This window comes from Rhipicephalus microplus, chromosome 5, assembly GCF_043290135.1.
Source record: "Rhipicephalus microplus isolate Deutch F79 chromosome 5, USDA_Rmic, whole genome shotgun sequence".
Classification (NCBI taxonomy): domain Eukaryota; kingdom Metazoa; phylum Arthropoda; class Arachnida; order Ixodida; family Ixodidae; genus Rhipicephalus; species Rhipicephalus microplus.
In genome coordinates this window covers 144,029,087-144,046,837 of record NC_134704.1, presented here as the reverse complement: position 1 = coordinate 144,046,837, position 17,751 = coordinate 144,029,087, and the positions used below count along the sequence as shown (strand labels likewise).

Sequence of the window (17,751 nt, the reverse complement as noted above, 5' to 3'; positions counted from 1 at the left end):
TCTCGGCAACTTAAACAATTTAAGCTTGACGGTGGCGTTTTATGCCGCTACATTTAGCACATAGATGGCAACAAGTAGGTACCCGTCATCTCACGATCTCTGCAACGTGAAGTCCTGGAAGCTTTTCTTAATTCAACCGCCGGTCATCTAGGCTATCACAAAACTTGCGACAAAATACGAAGTCGTTTTCGGCCTGGCCTCTCTCTGCCATTGCTAAATACGTCGCCTCCTGTGCCCATTGCCAACGGCGACAACGACCCACAACTGCTCCGGCTGGCTTAATGCAACGTCTTCCTTGTCCAGCCTCGCCTTTTGAAGTCGTTGGAATCGACTTGTATCACCCTCTTCCTAAAACATCGAATGGGAAGCGTTAGATAATCATGGCCGTAGACCACCTTACCCGCTACGCAGAAATGGCTTCTATACAATCTGCGACTGCCACTGAGGTCACCAATTTCTTCCTTCACCACATCATTTTGAGTCATCGAGCCTTACGCGTTCTCCTGAGCGATCGCGGCAAAGTCTTTCTGTCTTTTAATGTTGACCAAGTTTCACGTGCCTCCAACACTGTTCACAAGACCACTTCCAGTTACCATCCACCGACCAACGGATTGACTGAACATTTATCGGACTCTCTGGGACAAGATCGCGGTGTACATTCGCTTCAACCACACGAACTCGGATGCAATCCTACCCTTCGTGACATTCGCTTACGATATAGCTGCTCAACGCACTACTAGTTTTTCTTCATTTTTTTTCGTCCATGGTCGCTCGCCCAGTTTTGCTCTGGACGTCTTTTTTCTTTCGGCTCCTGCACCCTCGACAGTTTCTTTCTCTGAAGAATTTTGATCTCGTCTCCTCACCTGGCCGGCATTAACACCGGTCTTGCTCAAGACACTCGAAAATCTTGCTATGACTGGTCTCGCTGTGTTGTGACTTTTTCACCTGGTGACGAAGTTCTTCTGTGGACTTCACAGCACACCTCCGGCTTATGTGACAAATTCATCAGTCGCTTCATTGGGCCGTACACGCTGGTTGAACAGACATCTCCTACAATTACCACGTTTCTCCCCTTAGCGCTAATCCTAATCATCGTTGCTGAGGAACAGAGATAGTGCACGTATCTCGTTTAAAGCCTTATGTGCGACGCATTTCATAATACTGTAAAGCGACCAGGTGGCCGCTTTCACCACGCCGGAGAATTAGTGTGAGCGCGACAAGTGAATGACTCTTCATTCTCTTTAGATATCAACATCACCTGTACATCTCCATCATCTGCAAATGAAATCACCAGCGTTATTTATCTCAAGCATGGCGGAATAAACCGGTCCCTAATAATATATATAACTGCAGTGCGTCGGCCGAAAATAGCTTTCGTGATACCCGACAGCTTTTGCCATTCGGGGTAATGCCTTTTGGGGGTATATAATACACCAATATTTGGGTGCATGACGTACATAAATCTGAATCGCTTGAAGTGCCCGACATATTTTTGCTATCTTAACGACGTTGTTTTTCGCGTTGACTGATTCAACATGCAACTTCGGGGAGGCTGGCATGTCACATGCTTTTTAAACACCGGCCCCCTGGGACAGTCATTGAGAGCAGATTTGCTGCACGGCAACTCAGAAAACTTCGCAACGCGTATCCAAGGACAAAATGGTCCCCGACACTGCTTAACTTCGGGGCATTGTTGTATACGCTATGCCTATGTTCATCTATGAATTGCGCTGTGTAATTCAGCTAGGCTCGCAGTTCCCAATCTTCGTTCACAATTTCACCCGCAATATTTTCACCCCTGGCACCAACGCTAATTTGCAACAATGGGTCCCTCAAGCCGTCGTCACGGGAGATCTCTCTGAGATCTCCCAATATAAGAGAGCTCGCTGAGATCTCTCCAATATGGTGCCACTACGACCATGTGAACACAGATGTCTCCGATGTAGTTTCGCCACTATCGCCAAGCAGAGCAAACTGTCGTTCGCTCAACTATGTCATGGCTTATGAAAGTTGAACGCTTATCAAAGCCCAGAGTAGTTACAAAGTGTAGGAAAAAAGTATCCAGTGACCTTCTGAACCAAGTCAAACATAAGGACCCCGCGCACTTTTCTGACTGCGCAAAATTCGTTCAGCCATCTAGTACGTTAGATACTTCATCCGCAATACTTGCCGTAGCGCAGCAGATAACATTCAGGCGCTAATGCGTTCACACGCTCTAACTTGGCTAATGACAATACCCTCTGTCCAGTGTTTCTGCTTAATGTTTCTTCTATCATCCATCCTACCATCACCTTTGAGAAGCGCAGAATCTCATGTTATACCTCCAAAACAGGCACGCTTTTCTGACTTATTGGCACCGGAAACCACTCAGCTCAACCTTTTTCCTTTGACTACGACCTTCTCCATCGACATTATTATAACTCCATGCTCATTAGTACCTTGTAGCGTGCATTCCGAGATATGTGCAGCTTTCCAAACTGTCCATGGTGTGCAGGCCCCGGAATTTTCAACACTTACCAGCGCCTTTGTTTACACGGTTTGGGGACATCTGCGCGTGGTACCATCTCTAAGCAGCAGCAATGGCAACTCGCCATAATTGAATGGTTAATAAATAAAACAAAACTAACATCCTCTCAAATAACCTATTTATTGAAAATGACTATTGTATCTATGCATGAGATACGTACGGGAAAAGCCGGCGAAATTTCAGTATTGAACTACAAAGCTTGTGGCTTCCGACGATAATTGAACATAGCCCAAAAGAAATACGTGGGACCTATTGTAAAATATAAATACCCTGGGAAGCAGCGCGGCTTGTAGTGTGACACCGTAATTTCAATCCAATCTTTAGTTAGGTGTCTGCTGTATAGTACAGGGAGTGCTTTTTGATAACATGCGGTTTTTTCAAGTATGGCTTTTTTTGCGTATTTCCCACGTGGTTAAGACAAGCCACCTCGAGTGCTGCCGAAACATGGTGCTGCGTGCGAATTTCACCTAATTTTGGTTATGCAAAACTGGTACAACAAAATTGAGACGTACGGCTACGTCCTGAAGTTCTTGTGTTTTTATCCTGACCGTCATCGCCGCAAATCTTCAGCCCACCTCTCGCCAGCTGGTCTGCAGCCTTTAACTTGTAATAACAGGCCACTTGGGTACACCGAAATCGATTTCTGTGAGATCCTTCCGATGACAGCTGCTTAAAATCGCCGAGCCGATGCAGCAATTGAGCACCTCACGTGATACGCTGAGACGTCTGCGCTCCCAGAAGCTAGTACGCGTGACATTAGGGAGTTTTCAAATAGTAACCCCAACAGTTAGGGACCCAAAAGAAATAGCGTCAAGTGCACTGCGCATGCACAATGCCCAAACCGCGTCTGAATTTTGAGCTGCCGACGCTATTTCTCGAATTCAGATGGAGCCCCAAAGCCTCTCCGAAGGTTTTGGGTGAGACAAACATGATAGCACCCACTGAAGTGATGGCTCTCGGCCAAAACTAGAGTGACTTAATATAGCGGGAGTGTCCAAAGCATCGCAGACCATATTCGAAAACTCATCGCTCCTGCTTGACCCTGAGCGTCCATACGCAAAAGGCTTTGGCGACCCAATTCGAGAACTCCCTATTGCTTTTTTTATGCAGGTTTGATTTACCTTCTTACGTCTCGGGCCGCATGAAGAGATGCTCAGTGAATTTTGCCGTGTGTTACTCTCGAAAGCAGTTAAAGCTATTCCGAAAGAGTAGCACTTGGTTCTATAAACGACTATGGTGCACCGCCCGCTAACCAACCTCACAGAGAGCTTCAACCACACGCTCGGCACTATGCTCTCAATGTTTGTCGCCCCAGTCCATGCAAACTGGGACGCCATTTAAACCTTCGTGACCTAGGCTACTCAGACCACTCAGAGCACTACTGACTCCTCAACTTCTTGCGTACTGTCTATTTAGCCTCCGTGGCACACCAGCGACACAATTCTACCATACCAGCTGGATGGTTCCAAGTATGTGCTTGTATCTGACACTGTGAGACATGTCTAGAAGTTCCCCATTCTCGCAAAGGTGTTCACTTTCGATGGCGAAAATCTCCAGAATAATCCTCGCTGTGGCGCTACTTGTAAGACCAAATTCTCTGCTGCAGAGCTTGTGTGGCTCTCAGTTCCTACCACTGCACCTGGTATATTCCATCAAATTAGGGTGTCTTCTGAATCGTTTCGCATCTGACACAGCACAGAAACAGCTATCCAGTGAGCTCCGAGCATGAATTAAAATTGCGCCACTGCTGCGCAACATGCACGCTGAGCGCAGCGGTGGTCCCAGACGGTGAAGGGTAAAATAACTCACATGCCTGAACACTCTTCCAAACACTCTTTTACTATCAATGCCACTAGACACCACTTCCGCAGTTTGACAGACTGATCATGCAGTCGTGAACATTTATAGCGACATATATATAGCCTCAATTACTATACCTACCAAGAAAATATCAGATACCGAAGAGTCCGCCGTCACTCTGGCGATACTGTACGCTAGTCTACGATATTCTAGCATTCCTCACATTGATGTTATTTTATTTTTGCCGATTCACACAAACGTGGTTTCAACTCACAACACCCAACTAGAGCGCATATGTTCCGACTTGTCCGGAGTCATTGGCAGGATTTTCTTTCCAGTCATGACTACACACATGCAGCTAGTTACCTGAGCACTCACTAACCGGGAATATAAAGAAATGGAGTTCAACCCAGAGGAGGGCACAAACGTGGAGCTCCTTGGATATTAAGACACTTTCGATTAGTGTGTACAAGAACGCCTCCTGCATCCTCCTCCACACTCTGACCCGAGAGGATGGAACGGCACCTTGTCAGCTCCACTCCAACATAATTCCTGGCTTCTACTGTGCTAGTCGCCATAACTCTACCTCGTCCATCAACTTTTTATTCTGCCAAATGCCCTAGCGGCGGAGTGGTATCGACGTTATTCCACGGAACGCTAAAGTTTCGGCGTCTGCCAGCCAAGCACTCTTCCCTCTCCTCTTCTATTTCAACCCGGCAAGACTGGGAAGGCCATACTGCCTGTTAAACCCCGAGTGGTGAGCGGGTGCTGGTTTGTCGGTATCGAGACGCTACATGGTCTGTTGAAGCTCTGCCCAGAGCCCCACTGGACGTTCGTCAATAGTAGAAATAAAAACTTTTCTAGCTCTTTTTTTCTCCTCAAAGTTAGAGCCCATACATGAAGGCCCCTACCAAGTCGTCGAACGTGCCTCGCCAGTAAACTATCTCATTAAACAACTTGAACCTTGTTCGGACAAGCACCAACGTAGGCACGACATCGTCAACATTGAGCGCCCAAGTATTACTATGATCCACTCATAATGACGAGCTACTATGTCGTCGAAAGCGATCCTTTCGGGCCCTGGGGTAATTGTAGCGATTAGCAACGCTACTGTGGGGCATCACCTTCCGCTCGGTCCAGTGGGCTTGCTCATGGCCAACGATCTCACTCGAGGTATGTATTTTGAGAGGCTAATTTAGCTAATGGTTGACCCGCGTGCAAACGTTCAGTAAGCGTGTTTCTCTAATGATATGAAAGCCTCAGACATTTTCCCCCTCCGCGGTTGTCTAGTGGCTAAGGTACTCGGCTATCGGCCCGCAGGTCACGGGATTGAATCCTGGCTGCCGCGGCTGCATTTTCAATGAAGACGAAAATGCTGTAGGCCCGTGTGCTCAGATTGGAATGCTCGTTAAAGAATGCCAGGTGGTCAAAATTTTCGGACACCTCCTCTACGGCGTCTCTCACAATTATGTGCTGCTTCTGAGAAGCTAAACTCCACATAATAATCAATTATTGAGCCTGAATTTTTTATCTGTGGGAGTGGCCTTCTCTACCATCAACACATACTTGATGGCAGAGTTGCAGAGGAAGTGTACAATATTATCATATATTTGTACAGGCGACGCGCACATAAGGAACAACATCTCCCTAATAAAGATCTAACGCACGTTTTTTTCACTCCTGGCAGTAGCGTCAACCATAAAACGATTAGCTGCGCTTTACAATTGCAACCTCATACTGATCGCAATCATCAGAGACTGAAAGGGCAGTTGAAATGGCTGTATGCATGCGCGATCAATAAACTGAACGCCGGGGGCTCTTACTTTAACTGGGCATCAAAATTCGTTGGTTAGAGCGACACATTCCGCACTAGTAGACCATAAACCTTTCCGGTGACATCACTCCTACATTCAGACATGTTCTGTCTCATTTTGTTCTGTCTCAGCCGCGCAATTGACGCTGTCTTCCATGAGTCATTCGTAGTGGGACGCAGGAACGAAGTGCAGCAATGGTGACTTCGGATAGAGTGTACTGAAGCAGCGCCCTCCACTTTGGATAAGCTCAAAATAGTGGTGCACTCGTCGAATATACAGAGCCCTTAGAGTTTTTATGTCTAGATAGAGCCACGTGAGCTTGCGTTAGCGTTAGAGAGAATGCCTACCAATGTGCTATAAGACCACCCACTGGCACGCAGCATTAGCGCTAGCGGATGCACGCGCGCGCTGATGTGTCTTCCACAATGCAAGAGCTCCCAATGTCCCGCTGACCTGCAAGCGCGTTGCGACACTCGGGGTGTGCTCACAATTCGAGAACAATAAACTACGGATCACTTTAAAGGGCGGGTTGTCGCTTGCTGCCGTGTGCGGTAGTCGAGCCGACGTTTGACGTGATGCTTCATGCATAGCATATTGAGCAGGCACTCGCGCCAAAAAAAGGTCTTCTACTTGTTCTTAGAGTGCCTTCATGATGACCTTTAGTGCGCTTCGCGTAACGCACGGAAAAGTGCAAATTGGTGGAATAGGCAGCAGTCAGAAAAGAGTTAATCATATTCTGCATAACATGTTATGTTAGGATTTGGGCTTCAGGAGGGGTAATTCATGTTCGTCAGACAGTCATATCACGCAATACCAGTTTTGGTGTTATCAAGCGAACAAAACGGCCGCAAGTGCACCAGAGCATGGCACGTACTGGATGCCGTACATGTCATGCACATCATGATTTTCATGATACCACCGGTCAGGTATCATTGACGAAGAGATGATTGCGAACCTCCGACCTTCGAAGGTCGCAAGTTTGGTCCCCACGCACGGGGTGTTTTCTTTCCTTCTACTGTTTTTTGTACACATTTACATTCTGAATACTTCGAATAATATCCCCTACGTTTTTTTTGGCATAATTCTCTGTCAATTCTCATTTTTAAATGAATAAGTCAAAGTTTCAGAGCCCATAGAACGAGGACAAATGAAAACAATTGGCCTCGTATCTACATGTGTCTGCAAAAAGTCGTCGAAAGACAATATTCGTGCGTGGGGAGAGAGTGAAAAAGACATTTATTTTATATTCTGCGCAAGAAAATTGGTGAGTGGTATTCTGGAGGCACTGCGTTAGAGTGCCTCGAGCGTGCAGCGGAGGCGAACGAACGCATCAAGTCACGTCACACGTGAGACATGAGCGCCATCTGGCTGTTTTCTTAGAAAACAAAGCACGTGCCTCTGAGACGGGTGTGCGCGCCCATCTCAGAGGTGATAAGGTGTAGAACGCAAGGCAACGGGTAGGTGCCACCATCGTCTCGTTTTAGCAAAGCGTTGGAAACACTCCCTGTTCCGTGCAAGCGTTGCATGGTCAGCGCAGCGTGATAAGCACTACGGTCCTTAAAACTGGTTGTGTATGCCTTTTCTAGTAAAAGACGCACATGCAGAATATATACGTGTTGTTATGGTGCCCCAGACATGCGCAATAATTGCTCGTTATCTGACAACTGCACAAGCATGAACGCTCAATCTTGAGCAACATTGGTGGGCGCTGCGGATAGGGTCGGCCGTTTCAAGCACCCGATGCTGTTAAGAGTGGACAAACAGACAAACGTAGCGACAAACAGACAGGCAGACAGACAGATAGAAATTTTTGCGTCGAAGGTCCTCAAGAAAGACTATCGTCTTTTAAAGAGCCAAACGTCAGTCATGCCTGTGACACATCAGTGGTATGTGTGTGTCTTCTTTGTTCATCCTTATTCCATGCGCTATTGAACATTAAATTGCGCTGCACTAACTAACGGAACAGCCATCCTTATGCATGTCATGCTATTCATGTTACTTCCTGTCATTTATTTTAGTCACGCAGAAATCTCTCGCCATACCGATTTTTGTATACATGTGCAAATGAATGGCCAGGAGTGCCCCAAAACCATATCATGTAAAGTATGCTGTACATGACATGCGCGTCATAATTTGTAATAAAGGACCTGTAACTTATGTACAACATACACTTATGTACGACATACAGGCCCATATTTTCAATAATGGTAGATAGGTAGGTAGGTAGGTAGGTAGGTAGGTAGGTAGGTAGGTGGGTAGGTGGGTAGGTGGGTAGGTAGGTAGGTGGGTAGGTAGGTAGGTAGGTAGGTAGGTAGACTCAAAGCCGTGGAAATTCGCTAAGAAATCTGTCTCACCTAAAAGAGAAGAAGAAGGAGACGCGAGCTATAAGCAAAGAGAAAGAGAAAATAAGAAAAATAGAAAAAGCAAGCAATCGAAAAATAGATAAGAAGAGAGTGAGGAAAATAGAAATCAGGAGAAAAAATGAATAAGACATGTTACGACCGGCCCCAGCATTGGGATTCTCCGAAGGTTTGCGAACCCCTCTGGGAGATTGTCAACGCATTCCCGGGATTGCCTGCACCTGAGACAGCCTTGCAGCCAAGCGAGAACAAAGGTCAACGCACTGGTTTTGCGCTAGGGAACCAAGCAAGAGGAGTTGCGGGGAGAACTGGTTCCTGACCGACTGTGTCGTCGACCCCCACCTCCCCATTTAGGCTCTTCCCCCTCACCGGGAGAATTCCGGAATCTGCTGCGCGTTCATGACCATGTTTGGGCATCTTTAGGGCATCGTGACCATATTTGGGCATCGTGTTACGTTGTGCCCCTCCATGTGTTGTGAGGTGTATTTCCCCTCTCTCATGGCCGAGGTGCCGGGGCCACCGTATTGGCTGACGATGCGGACAATGCGCCCAGTGTTGGCAACGCGGCGCTATAAAATGCCGAAGACGTTTGGTATGTCTCTCTCTCTTCTCTCGTTGGATCAGTTGATGACTTCTCAACATGTAAATAAATCTCTGTCGTTCGTTCGGGCGCCTCTTCTCGCTGAATTGTCGGACGATGGATTCTGCGACGGGGCCAGCTACCGAAAACGAGACTGGCAGGACCCGGAGTCCCAACAACTAGATGGCAGCGGCGGAAGACGATAACCCCGAAAGCGACCACTGGACGGAGTTAGCCCGAAGTCCAACAACGGGACGACAGGAGAAGGATGACACGAGCTTATCGACTTCCAGAGGGAACCGAACGGCACTTCTCAGAGGCACGACGCTGGAGAAACGGCTGCGAACTGGATGAGTGCCGGCTTTCTCTGTTCAATTTTACCAGGCATTTACTCTATGTGTTAAGTAAAAGCTGGTAGAGAGTGGCTGTCTTGGTCATTGGGTTAACAGGTAACTTGCGTCAGGCAGAAATTGTGTGATAGCTTGGTTAAGCTCTTTCTGTCAGTGGCGTCAAGGTTAACAGTGACAGGGCAGGATTCCGTGTAAGAGCTTTTTGAAGCTTTATTTGTAGACTAAGTTAACGGAAAACTTGAGGCAAGGCAGGAATCAAGAGCTGTCGTTGCCGTCAAGGTTAATTAGTTGCAGGACAGGAATCTTTGTGGAACAGAGACAGTGGTACTGGAAGCAGCCATGAATATGAAATCCCTGCGAAAGTCCATGTTGTTGCTACTTGCAAGGGAGTTGAATCTGGAGGTGTCGGACTCTCAAAGAAAGCCAGAGCTGATAGAGGCGATTCTCGCATTGGGGGCGGAGGATGACGAGCTGTCAGAATGTGTCGAGGAGATTCAGGAGAGGCAAGTGGCAGAGGCCGAAAGGAAAGCGGCAGAAGCCGAGGCAGATAAGATACGAAAGCACGAGCTTGAAATGAAGCGCCTCGAGCTAGAGATTAGCCTTAATAGTAGAGCAGGAGGCAGCGAGGCATCCGGTACCGCAGAGCGAGTCAGGTTCAAAATGACAGACCTAATGAGATCGTACAAGCTAGGAGAGGACATTAGGCGGTTCCTCGTCAACTTTGAGAGAACTTGCAAAAGGCAAGGTTTTGACCATGAGACATGGCCCCAACGCTTGTTGTCCCTACTTCCGAAGGAGGCATCTGAAGTAATCGCGCGCCTGACGAAAGAGGAGGCTGACGAGTACAGTGAGGTAAAGTCGAGCCTTCTAAGGAAATACAGGTTGTCAGGGGAAGGTTTCAGACAAAAATTTCGCAACGCCGTAAAAGAGAACAATGATTCATACCCGTAGTTTGCTTACAAGTTAATGGCCAACATGGGGGAGTGGCTCAAAGAGGCAAAGACGCATGGGAATCATAAAAAGGTGCTCGAGTGTATCGGTCTGGAACAGTTCTATCAAAGGTTACCAGAAAATGTGAGGTTCTGGGTGCAGGATAGACCAGAAGTGAACACCGTAACAAAAGCCGCAGAGCTCGCTGAAGAATTCGTTACGCGCCGCGCCCTCGGGGCAAGCAGCAAGCCTAGAAGGGAAAAATTCCTACGACCGAGTAAGGCGCCGTTTAGAAAACAACCGACAAGTCTCGCACAAAAGGGTGAGGAAAACGAGGCCTCTAACCATGGGGCGTCGGCAGAGGCAAGCAAAAGGAAATTTGAGGGAAAAAAAACCGGCGGCTTGTTTCAATCGCCACAAAACAGGGCAATTCGCGATACATTGCCCGAAAGTAAAGGTGGCCTTTTTATCTCTAAATAAAGCCGATGAGAACATGAAGTTGTTAGAGCCCTATATGTACGACCTTACCGTGAATGGCAAGCAGTGTCGGGTTCTTAAAGACTCCGCAGCCACTATGGACGTAGTTCATCCATCCTTTGTTCAGTCCGGACAGTATTCAGGAGACTGTGCCTGGATTAGACAAGCTGTAGAAGCAAACAGTCAGTGCCTTCCCGTAGCTAAAGTTGTCCTTAAAGGCGCATTTGGTACGTTGGAAACGGAAGCCGCGGTATCGCCATATCTACCCACTCAGCATCCTTACTTATTTTCAAATAAGTCAGATCAAATGCTGAAGGAGAAAGGTCTCACGTTGGGAGAAGGCATATTGCAGGCACTGACTAGATCAAAGGCACGTGCGCTGGCTGCGGGAGCAGCATTCACTGAGGCCAACAAGCCTCAAATCGACAACGGGCCTGGTTGTGAGTTGGACACCACGGTAACAAATCGACTTGTGCGAAAACAGGCTGCAGAAGCCGTTGTCGCGGAAGCAACCATGCTTAAAGGCGACGATGAACTTCCTCTCGAATTGGAAGGGGTCAATGACACCTCGTGGACCGAGCAAATAGAAAATGCCGTTGCTCCCAAGCCAATTCCTGGTAGTACAGAGGATAGCACAGAGGGTGACACATTCCAGGTACTAGGAACTACAAAAGAGTTTTGTGTCATGCCAACTTCGGATAATTTCAGTCGGCTGCTGCAGTTGAGCCCCGCTTCATTAATAACCGAACAAAAGGGTGACCCGACGCGTAAGCAATTCCAGGACAGTTCGAGAGAGGGAATCGCCAAACGAAATGTGAGATTCCAAGAGAGGAGCGGCATACTCTATCAAAAATATCTAGATAGGCCAGGAGTAGAGTTTGACCAGGTAGTTGTACCTCAGGCCTATCGTCAGGATTTGCTTTGTTTGGTGCATGGAGGATCTTGGTCAGGCCACTTAGGCGTAAAGAAGACGAAAAGTCATCTCTTGCAGGAGTGCTATTGGCCCGAATGTTTTAAGGATGTAGCAAGATTTGTAAACTCTTGTGATGCTTGTCAGCGAGTGGGTAAGCCAGGGGATAAGGCGAAGTTTCCAATGAAGCTGGTGCCCGTAATCACAGAGCCCTTTCGTCGGTTGGTAATTGACACACTAGGCCCTTTGCCCAAGACAAATTCAGGCTACCGTCACATCCTGACCTTAATCTGCCCAGCTACTAAATTTCCAGAGGGGGTCCCGCTAAAAAAGCTAAGTTCCGTGGAAGTAGTAAACGCACTTCTGTCCGTGTTTGCCCGGGTAGGCTTTCCTGCCGAGAGAGAATCAGACCAGGGCACCATTTTCACGAGTGCCTTAACGACAACCTTTCTAGAGCGGTGTGGCGTGAAATTATTGCATAGTTCAGTCCACCATCCGCAGTCGAACTCGATAAAAAAGCTTCACTTCATGATGAAGCGAGTGTTAAGAGCCTTATGTTTTGAACGTAAAACGGACTGGGAGATGTGCTTACCTGCAACGATGTTTGCATAAAAACGGCACCGCATGAGACTTCAGGGTTTACGCCAGCGGAGCTCGTTTACGGCCGCAGACTGCGATCTCCTCTTCGCATACTCAGAGAGTCTTGGGAAGGTCACGGTGACGACCCCATGGTGGTGGAATATGTTCTCGCATTACTGGATCGCCTAACCAGAGCCCAAGAACTAAACCGAAAGTGCGATGACCCTGGCACAGCAGAAGGCTAAGCTTTATTATGACCGAACTGCTAAAGCGCGACAATTTAAGGTGAGTGACAAAGTCATGGTATTAAGGCCTTCTCAAAAAAATAAACTGGCGGTGCAATGGGTAGGCCCAGCTGAAGTCACTGAAAGGTTGTCAGAAACAAACTCTGTAATAAAACTGCCAGGAAGTCGTAAGGTACACCAGATGTATCATAGCAACTTACTCAAGCACTATAAAGAGAGGAAAGCCATCGTGAACATGACTTTAAATGTTCCGGAAGAGGTTCCGGCAGAAATTTCTGAATTATCTTCCGAATCGGACGAAGTCCCGATCGAGAAAAGAGTTGAGGATTCAGTATCAAAGTCACAGCTGACAATGAAGCAGAAACAGGAATGTGCGTGCTTGGTTTGGGCAGTTCAGAAACTGGCTTGTTATATTGACAGAAGCAAGTTCATTGTGGAAGTGGACCGTTGTCCTCTCACCTTGCTACAGACCATGTCCTCTAAGAACGGCCGCCTGCTGCGTTGGAGCCTCGTTTTGCAACAATATACGTTTGACATACGCTACAAAAAGGGTGTACTTCATGGCAACGCTGATGGCTTGAGTCGATGCCCCGGACGCGAGAGGATGTCTCGAGAACTCTGGCATATTTTTTTTCCGGACCTAGACAAGGGATAGTGATTGTTTTTTTTACTCTTTTAGGTGTACTTGTTTGAAAACGTTGAAGACACGGCTATGCAGGGTTTCGGGTTCGGTGTGATTCCAGTGTTGTTGTTTTGTGTCACCTTAACGTATGAGTAACATTTTGAATAAATTGTGTATTTCCTTTATTATCAGTTAAAGGGGAAAATTGCCTAGTGGAGTTTGGCGGAATTGTCCGGCGCTCACCGGCTGAGTAGTGGTGTTCTCATGTGCGTATGTGATGTATGTTGAGCCCACAATGAAGCAGGTGGTGCACTCTACTTCATCAAAGACGGTCGTCACCAAGCTGACTGCCGGCGCTGATCTCTCCGGACTGCGGCTGTAAACCTCAGGCCATCGACGAGATCTTAACCCCCCCCCCCGCGTGAGAGAGTGTTATGACCAGCCCCAGCATTGGGATTCTCCGAAGGTTTGCGAACCCCTCCGGGAGATCGTCGACGCATTCCCGGGATAGCCTGCACCTGAGACGGCCTTGCAGCCAAGCAAGAACAAAGGTCAACGCACTGGTTTTGCGCTAGGGAACCAAGTAAGAGGAGTTGCGAGGAGAACTGGTTCCTGACCGACTGTGTCGTCAACCCCCACCTCCCCATTCAGGCTCTTCCCCCTCGCCGGGAGAATTCCGGAATCTGCTGTGCGTTTATGACCATGTTTGGGCATCTTTAGGGCGTCGTGACCATATTTGGGCATCGTGTTAAGTTGTGCCCCTTCATGTGTTGTAAGGTATATTTCCCCTCCCTCTTGGCCGAGGTGCCGGGGCCATCGTATTGGCCGACGATGCGGACAATGCGCCCAGTGTTGGCAACGCGGCGCTATAAAATGCCGAAGACGTTTGGTATGTCTCTCTCTCTTCTCTCTTTGGATCAGCTCATCACTTCTCAACATGTAAATAAATCTCTGTCGTTCGTTCGGGCGCTTCTTCTCGCTGAATTGTCGGACGATGGATCCTGCGATGGGGCCAGCTACCGAAAACGAGACCGGCAGGACCCGGAGTCCCAACAGACACAAAAAATTGCCCGCAGCTTCCCTCGGGGGAACACTGAGGAGGATGCGGACCATATAATTGGTTAACGGGGTGTTAAAGTGCGACTTACTTGGGTCGATGGCTAAATTGGTTAACGTGGTTGTGAAATGGGGTGTTAAATTGCGACTTACTTGGGTCGATGGCTAAATTGGTTAACGTGGTTGTAGGAGGGGGTGTTAAATGAGTGAACACGTACACACGTATGCGAAAGGGCGGCGCTGGTCGAAGGGACGTCGATCATTGTGTTTGTGGATTCGTTGGAATTAATTTCACCGCGACCTTGGACGTCGACGCGCCGTACAAACCAACCGACGAGCGGCAACTGAGCGAGCGAGCGCCGACCTTGAGTATATATACAGCACGACGGCGCATGCACTGTCAGCTGTTGAATGTTCTCGAAGCGCGACGCCACATGCGCGTCCACTGGAGAATCAGGAGAATTGTAGATGTCGAACGCGGTGTGTAGAGGAGGAAGGGTGCACAGATGGTGGAGGAGTGAAGCGCGCGCGGTGTGTAGAGGAGGAAAGGATGCACAGATGGTGGAAGAGTGGGCGACGGCGCGACGGCGCATGCGCGCGCGTCAGCTGTCGAATGTTCGAGAAGCGGTGCGGACGGCGTGGACGGCGCACTACAAGGCGCGAGTATAAGATGCTCCGCATCTAAAAAGCAGGTAAAGAAAGAAAAGGAAGAAAAACAAAAAGAAAATGCCAGAAAAGCAATGAAGACTGCCCTGATCAGCACTTCCTTCAGTGCGGAGCTGCCTTAATAATTTTTTTTTAATGCGAAGCATTTCTTAGCGAACTTCGGCGACTTCGAGCGATTCTATCTATCTATCTATCTATCTATCTATCTATCTATCTATCTATCTATCTATCTATCTATCTATCTATCTATCTATCTATCTATCTATCTATCTATCTATCTATCTATCTATCTATCTATCTATCTAGCTGCCTACGACTTGTAGCTGTACTGGCCGTTTCGCTAATGGTATTGATACCAAACATGGTGTGGCATAACTTGGCTGTGTGAAGAACACAACTGACTAGTCATAACATGAAAATCATGACATGTATGTCGTGAATGTCATGGACTCATGATTTACATTTCATGGTCCTGCAGCTCTTGCGGTGATTTCGTTCATATGGCATGTTGCAAAACTGGTATGGTAGGGCATGATTGCATGGCGAATACAAGTGACACACCCTAACATTAAAATCGTGACATGCGTGTCATGTAACAACATGACTACATGCCACGCTTACGATGTGCTCACGACCATTTCTTTAGCGTTACATATACCAAACTTGGTATTACAGTACGTGAATGAATGACGAAGGTATGTGAATGGTGCAAACATGATAATCATGAGATGCCTATCATGTAACAACATGACTACATGCCACGCTCATGATGCGCTGGCGGCCGTTTCGTTAGCTTCACATGTACCAAACTCGTTACTACGTGACGCGAACGGACAACATAGGTAAATGACACATACGAACATGGTATGGTAATCACGATATTCGTGTCATGTTACAGAATATCTACATGCTACACTGATGTTGCGTTCGCGGCCAATTCGCTAGCTTAATATATGCCTAAATTTGGTATTACGGGAAGCCAATGGATGACGAAGGTATATGACTGGTGCAAACAAGATAATCATGAGGAGCGTATCATGTGAGAACATGACTACATGCCACAGTCAAGGTGCCATGGCATATCGACGTGACGTGGTGAGCGTGCTCACCGTCATTCATTTCGTCGCATCACGCCGTCATTGCCACGCCAGGCCCCTGTTCTGCCATATACTCGCAGGCGCGAGCCATGCTGCGTTGCTTTGACGCATGCGCATTTCAGCGCGTCTGGCGTCCCTCCATCACGAAAAGAGGGAGACCCAGTGTTGTCTGGGTAACGCATCGGCGCGAAATGCAGCATGTCGTACTTCGCGCACGTTGCCCTCGGGTCGCGCCGACGGACGCTGGTCGCGCCAGGCGCCAGCCTACGGAGTGCTCACGTTTTGCTAACGTAGCGTCGCTGTGCCCAGCGTGCGCGCATGTCAACACTACAATAGAGTATATTGGGCCCTTCATGATGCGCTCACGGCCGTTTTGCTAGCTCCACATATAAAGCGTTTGGTGTTACGTGACGTCAACGAATGACGAAATATACGGCTGGTGTAAACATGATAATCCTGACACGCGTTTCAAGGAAGAACTTGTCAACATATAACGCTCATTACGTGCTCGCGGTCATTTCGCTATAGCTTCACATATACTAAATTTGGTATCACGTGACGTGAATAGATGACGAATGTAAACGACACATTCAAATATGATAGTCATGACACGAAATGATGTACGGCATGATTTACCTTCACCTCGTATCGTTGTGCTGATTTTAAAGTGACATATCAACATTTCTCACTTGTGCTTCGCGTATCATCGATTCCCACTGTATGTGGGATCTGCCACATTTTTTTTCTGTCGTCAAATAAGTACGTAAGGCGCTTGCTACGATCCCGCAAAAATATATGCGACCTAGCACCACATCTGCGACTTCTCGTTGGCAGTGATGATGGACGCTAGTTAGTTTGTGCCATATATTCTTCTTTTATGCTAAACCATAATTTAGGAGTATCAGAACGAGCAGTACGCTGCGACACTGGGGATTAAGTTTTCTTGAATTTATGCAGCAAAATTACTATGTGGTTCTTCATGTTCGGCTTGCTGTGACTCACCTGAACTTCAAGTACGTCGCGTCCTTCGCTTTCCAGTAGTGGTCCTCATAGGCTAACCGAGCCTGAATTGGTGCCCCGTATGGATCGGGGCCTTCGTCACCCCCCACAATACGCTGAAAGCAGAAAAGTGCACCACAATATTATGCAACATAGGCTGCGCGCGGTGCTTTTGACTGAGTGGAGCACCAGAAAGCCCAACTTAGCAGACAAAATTAGAGAAATCAACTTGTAAACAAAGAAAATGCGAAGTGAAAGAGCAAAAGAGCGCGTCTCCCGTAGCAATAATGAAATGGATCACAGCGGTACTGACACTTATAGAGAAAGTGGAGAAGGGGGGGAGGGGCAGGCATACGCGCATCATTCGATACCAGCGTTCCATTATACAGAGTGGTAACAGCATCCTGCGTTTCACCAAATATGACAACGTTATACAATATCCGTACTGTTTGACGGAATATCACCACGGCTGTCCGATCCAATATGGCAACGCCGCGGCCCGTGGGTATCACCACAATGACCTGTAGTATGCCTGGCCTGCAGGGACAACGGGTTTTTATGATGGCAAGCGTCCCAGCCGTCGTTATACCGCTTGCCGTTATGACGCACTTCGAAAGCGTGTTCGTATGCTACTCCGCGGCCATTTCGACGGTGTTTTGACACCGGCGTGTTTTAACTGACGGCCGCCACATGTGTGACTTTTTTTGTAAACTAGGGATTTTGGTAAATTTAAGAGATT

The 17,751-nt window shown here is 47.8% G+C and overlaps 1 protein-coding gene across 1 annotated transcript in view; it reads right to left on the bottom strand.

The window, feature by feature from the left end:
* The window catches only part of LOC119173357 (uncharacterized), a 420,783-nt gene that overhangs the window by 35,725 nt on the left and 367,307 nt on the right, over positions 1–17,751 (bottom strand). The window contains exon 14 of the mRNA XM_037424210.2: positions 17,016–17,128. Within this exon, the coding sequence (XP_037280107.2) occupies positions 17,016–17,128 (113 nt within the window). The remainder of the gene's footprint in view (positions 1–17,015; positions 17,129–17,751) is intronic.